At 61.6% G+C, this 6,648-nt stretch overlaps 1 protein-coding gene across 1 annotated transcript; it reads right to left on the bottom strand.

Moving 5' to 3' along the window:
- Positions 1-1,409: 1,409 nt before the first annotated feature.
- MAFA (MAF bZIP transcription factor A) lies at positions 1,410-4,096 on the bottom strand. Its single transcript, XM_069599778.1, has one exon. It carries the CDS (start codon positions 3,726-3,728, stop codon positions 2,673-2,675), a length of 1,056 nt encoding a protein of 351 aa, XP_069455879.1. The 5' UTR covers positions 3,729-4,096; the 3' UTR covers positions 1,410-2,672.
- Positions 4,097-6,648: the final 2,552 nt, after the last annotated feature.

Here is a 6,648-nt window from a genome sequence, read left to right as displayed (position 1 = left end):
TTCGGGAAAAGATTTGTCTCTAAACTCACACATAAGCGCTTCTCCTGTCTCCTCGAATAATTTCCACGTCTTGTATGTTCATTTGTCTTCTCCATTTTATCTTAGAGGGAAAACTGGAGGAAAGAAGTGGGTGGGGAGGAAGGAAAGAGGGAAGGAGGGAGGAAAAGGAAACAGAAGAGGAAAGTGAGACCAGCCCGGCCTGCAGCCCTGCTCGGTAGCCGGCATCGAGCCCAAGCTGCGCTCGCTTTGCGGTGGGGGTGGCCCCTTTCCCAGGCCTCCCCAGCCCCCATGCTGGATCCAGGCCCCGAGAACTGGGCTCTGGGAGGCCTGGGGTGCTGGAGGGAGCCTGGCCCCCTCCCCGTAAAGAATACTGTCAGGCTCTGCTTTCTCTGCCAGGAGGACTCCCCAGTGGTTCCTTAGGTGACAGCGGTGAAAACTAAGGTGCCTTCACCCACACCAGCCAGTGGCTGGCCCTCCCAAGCACGCAGACTCTGGGCCCCTCCTTGGCCAGGCCGGCAGGGACCCTCCCGGCAGCCCTGGCCATGCTGCAGCCTCCCCAGCTGCCCTTGATTCGTCCCCATCCCGCATTTCTACTTCTGTCTGCAGCAGCAGTTTAGCCCACCGAGAGGCCTGTTCCCTCCCCGGGCGGTTAGGGTGCTCAGCCTGTGTTTGGGGATTTTGCTCCATTCTTCCCAGAGACCCAGCCTCCTGGTTTTGAGTTTCATTCTAAAGCGAAGAGGGAGGGGGCGGCCCTCAGTTTTGTTCTGTCTCTTGGATTGAGACTCAGACCAACTCAGGTGATGTCCTCTCAGGAACCGCAGCTCTCCCGGCCCAGAGGAGGAGCTGGTACCCCCAGACAGAATAGCGGGGCGCTCTGCTGAGGCCGGCAGGCTCCAAACGTGCAAACCACAGGGTTCACCGGACCCTGTCCCCATCCCAGTGTGAACCGAGGTACTGGCCAAGCATCCTGCACTGACCCCAGGCCCCTGCGCTGACTCCAGCCCCACAGGGCGAAGTTTCCAGGGTGCTGCCCTGCCCATTGCTCCCGCAGTCCAGGCCTTGGTCCTGCAGGTGGGAGACTGAAGGCTCAGAAGAGCTGAGGACAGCGCCTGCCCTGCCCAGGACACATCATGTTACCAAGGGTAGCCTTGAGCCTGGGGTTGCATTGGGCTGTCATGGGGGTCGGGGCCTCACTGTGTGGCCTCCTTCCTGCGGGGCAGCTCGGGGGCAGGTTCCTACCGGTCCAGCTCTGGCAGCAGCCTTTTTAAACAACTCCGGCCACTCCCCGCTTCAGCAGGGATGGGTCACCTGGAGCTAAGGCAGGGCTTAGTTCGGGAAACTCCTTTTCTATCCAGGAAAAAATACGGCAGAAACGAAAACCACAGAAAAACCAGCCAGGCTCCAGTGACTTTTGGATCTAAATGAATTTATTCTGGTTTTTTTTTTTTTCCTCAGTTTCGTAGCAAATGAAAAAAGAACCCAACAAAACCCCACAGCACAACAAAACTTGCAAGGAGTTGGTATCTCCCGGGCCCCCCACGAGCAGCGCGGAAGGAGCCCAGGCCGGGGTGCAGTCCGGACCTGAGGGCTTTCAGGGGCCGGAGCAGGGCTTTCAGGGGCCGGAGGGTGGCCTCCCCTCCCTCTCTTCCAGCCACTCCAAAAGTGATCAGGTTGTTTAAAAAAGAATCCACAAACAAAACGAAACACATTTTAAATTAAAATAAAATTATACACTTTCTCCACCGGACTCCATGCCAGGAGATTCAGGCGAAACCTCCTCTCAAAAAAATTTTTTCTGCTAGAAATACTGTGCGTTACTTTTTTTTCCCACTTCTCTTGAGGGTTAAAATAAGATATATTTCCCCAGGAGCCATAAATACGATCTGGTGCATAGAGAAATAGCAGCTCGGGAGTCCCGACCAGCTCCCACCCCCCTCCCCCCCCCCGTGGAGTACAGTAGGGCAGCAAGACTGAACACAGCATAGATAAGGCTCCTCCGCGTCAATCTCTAGGGGACGCCAGTGGCAGGGTGGGGGGCAGGCGGGAAAGCGGGCAGGCAGGGGCCAGGACCCTCCGAGCGAGCGACACATGCTGGGACACGCGGACATCCGAGGGCAACCCCGGCGGGAAGAAGGGAGCTTTCTCCGGGGTTTCCTTTTCTGATCACCGAGCAAAATAAATATAAATACTTCGAAAATAAGACCGCTTCAAAAAGGAGTACAAAAGGCCTGGGTAGGGAGGCCGAAAGAAAGGAGACCAAGGGTGCAGGGCGGCGCGGGCTGCCCGCGGCGGTCCGGGTGAGGTCGGGCGCACAACCGCGTTCCACGTATGTACAAGCGGACGCCAGGAAGGACTTCGACCCGGTCCAGCTTCCTGGGAGTCGCCGTGCTCCGAGCAGAGGAGTTGGAGCAGCGTCGGGATGGCGACCCGGGAAGGTGCGCAGGCCGGGAGCGAGGAGGCCGCGCCGAGGGACGGGCCTCTGTCCGGCGACTGCAGAGAAGGCGTGCGGGGCCGGCCCGGCCGGAGGCGGTGGTAGTTACGCGGGGGCCGGCGCGCTGGGGAGGCTCGGCGCGGCCGTGCGTCCTCGCCCGGAGCTGCGGAGTCCAAGTCCAGGCCCCCGGCCGCACGCGCGAGCCTCTACTCGGCGGTGGCGCGGGCTCCGGGCCCCGCGCTCACAGGAAGAAGTCGGGCGCGCTCTTGGCCCCGCCCGGCCCGGCCTGCGGCGGCGAGGACTCCCGCGGGAAGCCGGCCCCGCCCGCACCCCCGGGGCCGCCCCGGCCGGCCAGCTTCTCGTATTTCTCCTTGTACAGGTCCCGCTCCTTGGCCAGGCGCCCCACCTCCAGCTTCAGCTGCTCCACCTGGCTCTGGAGCTGGCACTTCTCGCTCTCCAGAATGTGCCGCTGCTGCACCCGCTTGAAGCGGCACGACTGCGCGTAGCCGCGGTTCTTAAGCGTGCGCCGCTTCTGCTTCAGCCGGATGACCTCCTCCTTGCTGAAGCCGCGGAGCTGCCTGTTCAGCTCGCGCACGGACATGGACACCAGCTGGTCGTCGGAGAAGCGCTCCTCCAAGCGCACGTGGTGGGTCGTGCCGCCGCCGCCGTGGCCGGCGCCGCCGTGGTGGTGGTGGTGATGGTGGTGGGCGGCGTGGTGGTGGTGGTGGGCGGCGTGGTGGGTGCCGTGGTGGTGGCCGGCGCCCATGTCGTCCGCGCCGCCGCCGCCCGCGAAGCCCTGGCCCCGGAAGGCCTCGTAGGCCGCAGCGGCCGCTGGGTGGTGCGCGCCGTGGTGCCCACCGTGGTGGCCGCTTCCGATGAGCGCCTCCACGGCGTCCTCGGGCGTCAGGTTGAGCGCCTCGGGGTTAAGGTGGTGCTGATAGCCACTCATCCAGTACAGATCCTCCAGCGCCGGCTTCCCCGAGGCGCCCCCGACGGCGCCGGGGCCCCCACTCGCCTGCCCCGGGGTGGCCCCGGCCTGCGCCGCGCCTCCGCCGCCCCCCGCGCCACCGCTGGTGCCGGGGCTGGGCGCGCAGAAGCTGGGCGAAGAGGGCACGGAGGAACACGGTGTGCTGAGCGGCGTCGAGGACAGCGAGCCGGGTGGCAGTCGGTGGCAAAAGCGCTCGGCCTCGGGCGGCTCCTTCTTCACCTCGAACTTCATCAGGTCGAAATCGTTCACGTACTCGATGGCCAGCGGGCTGCTGGGCAGCTCGGCGCCCATCGCCAGCTCCGCGGCCATCGCCTGGGGGGCCCCGCCGCCTCGCCCGGCTGAGCCCAGACGGGAGGCGGGGCCGGGGGGGCGGCGAGCCGCGGGCCTGTCCCCCCCCCCTTCGCTTCCCACGGGCGGTGGGTCCGGGCAGCGAGAGGCGCGGGCTCCGAGCCGAAGCGCGAAGGGAAAAGTTTCACTCGGCCAACTCTGGGGTGGCCAATGGGGACGCCGTCGGTAGGGCCTCTCGCGCAACCCTGGGTCGCTCCCCGGCGGATGCAGGCCGGCCGCAGTCCCCTGGGCCCCCCCGCCAGCGGCCCGGCAATGGCCGGGCGGGCGGCGGTGCAGCCACCGCCTCGGGCTGCTCGGGTTCCCCGCGCTCCGCCCGCACACGGCCGGCCCCGCCTCTACCGCCAAGGTCCGCGCCGCGCGCTCCCCTTTATAGGGCCGGGCACCTGGGCACGCCTCTCTGGGAGGAGTACGCGCCTCCGGGCCAATAAGAGCCCCAGACCCGTCGCTCCAATTTGCATATCCCCATGGCAACCCGGAGCCCAGCTGTCAATCTCCTGCAGGGAACAGCTGTGGGAAGGGGTGGTGACCCGCTGCCCGGGAGAGGAGGGGCAGGGCCCTCTGGTGGCCGCCTCGGGGGGCTGCACGGGCATGGCCTGGGGCGCCGGGGGCGCGCGGGGGACGCGGGGCCAGGCCTGCGGCTTCCGAGGCCTCGCGTCCTCCACCGAGTGGCCAGAGCCTCAGGGAGCGGGGTCGGGGGGGTGCTCCTTGGTGACCTCGTACCCCCGCCACCGGCTGGCGGTGACCCCGCAGCTCCTTCCCAAGATTTTTTTCCGTCGGTCCATCGGGGAACCCGCTTTCAGCCTGCTAGCGTAGTGGCGCCGGGACATTCCGGCCTCTCGACACGGGTGACGCTGCGCGGCCTGGCCGGGCGCTGCGCGGGAGCGCTGGTTATTTTTAGCTTGGCGGTTCAGGCGGGTTCAGGAATTTAGTCAACAAAGTTGCTGGCACCTCGGTGCGGCGGGATTCACCGCCGGGCGCCCGGTGCCCCTGCTCTGCGGTGCAGGTGGAGAGGGAGTCTCGCGCGGAGCAGCGAAGGTGGGGCCAGGAACCCGAACGTGGGGGCCAGAGCCTGAGCGGCTGGTGGGACTTGGGGCTCAGGGGCTGGACCGACCCGGCACGGGCGGGGCGAGGGGGCTGTCCCAGGGCCGGAGGGCTGCCAGGCCGACACCACGTTAGGAATCGGCCCCTAGCTGCCCATCCGCCCAGATCTGGCCTCCTGGCCGAGAATGGGGCTCAGAGCTAAGTGGGGGCGGGGATGGAGGGCGGGCGGAGGTGGGAGGCCTCCAGCGTGAGAAGCCTTGAGAGCTGGACTCGGGGAGCAGAGGTGGCCGGTTACCCAGGGCTTGGTGACTGGGTAGTCATCTGTGGAGCCACGGTTGTGCCCAGAGCAGGGGCCCTCTAGGGTCAACTGAGATGGGGCCATGACCCAGACAGCCCTCCCCCCATTCTCTATACTATTATATGACTTCTACAGTTTAACTTATTCTTAAATGCAACCATCCATCTATGCACAGAAGGAAAAGTCTGGAGGGACTATGGGCAGGACGTCACCAGGGGCAGCCTAGCCATATGCTGGGGGCATTTATCTATCAGAAGCCCTGATAAGTGTCTAGTGTTCCTCACAAGTGTCTAGTGTTTTATAAGAAGGAAACTGTCACAATGGCAAGTGAAACTTTTTAATGTACCATGAGGGTGACCCGGCTCCTCTCTCCTCTCCCCTCACACAGGGATGGCCCTGGGTGCTCAGGGACATGTGTTGCCAGGTTTGGGCTCCCTTTAAAGCCCTCTTGAAAGAGATGGGAATACCAGACCACCTGATCTGCCTCTTCAGAAACCTGTATGCAGGTCAGGAAGCAACAGTTAGAACTGGACATGGAACAACAGACTGGTTCCAAATAGGAAAAGGAGTACATCAAGGCTGTATATTGTTACCCTGCTTATTTATTTGCAGAGTACATCATGAGAAACACTGGGCTGGATGAAGCACAAGCTGGAATCAAGATTGCTGGGAGAGATATCAATAACCTCAGATATGCAGATGACACCACCCTTATGGCAGAAAGTGAAGAAGAACTAAAGAGCCTCTTGATGAAAGTGAAAGAGGAGAGTGAAAATGTTGACTTAAAGCTCAACTTTCAGAAAGCTAAGATCATGGCATCCGGTCCCAACACATCATGGCAAATAGATGGGGAAACAGTGGCTGACTTTATTTTTCTGGGCTCCAAAATCACTGTGGATGATGATGGTGATTGCAGCCATGAAACTAAAAGACGTTTGCTCCTTGGAAGGAAAGTTATGACCAACCTAGAGAGCATATTAAAAAGCAGAGACATTACTTTGTCAACAAAGGTCTGTCTAGTCAAAGCTATGGTTTTTCCAGTGGTTGTGTATGGATGTGAGAGTTGGATTATAAAGAAAGCTGAGCGCCGAAGAATTGATGCTTTTGAACTGTGGTGTTGGAGAAGACTCTTGAGAATCCTTTGGACTGCAAGGAGATCCAACCAGTCCATCCTAAAGGAGATCAGTCCTGGGTGTTCACTGGAAGGACTGATGTTGAAGCTGAAACTTTCGCCACCTGATGCGATGAGATGACTCGTTTGAAAAGACTTTGATGCTGGGAAAGATTGAGGGCAGGAGGAGAAGGGGACGACAGAGGATGAGATGGTTGGATGGTATCACCAACTCAGTGGACACGGGTTTGGGTGGACTCTGGGAGTTGGTGATGGACAGGGAGGCCTGGCGTGCTGCGGTTCATGGGGTTGCAGAGTTGGACACGACTGAGCAACGGAACTGAACATAAAGCACTTGGTGTTCAGAGGGAAACCACAGCTCAGAGGGGAGACACTGCATGGCAAGCTGGTGGTCCATCTGCCCGTCTGAG

The sequence above is a fragment of the Ovis canadensis genome, chromosome 9 (genome assembly GCF_042477335.2).
Source record: "Ovis canadensis isolate MfBH-ARS-UI-01 breed Bighorn chromosome 9, ARS-UI_OviCan_v2, whole genome shotgun sequence".
Taxonomy (NCBI): Eukaryota; Metazoa; Chordata; class Mammalia; order Artiodactyla; family Bovidae; genus Ovis; species Ovis canadensis.
The sequence above is the reverse complement of the archived record's forward strand: the minus strand, read 5'-3'. Positions and strand labels throughout refer to the sequence as shown.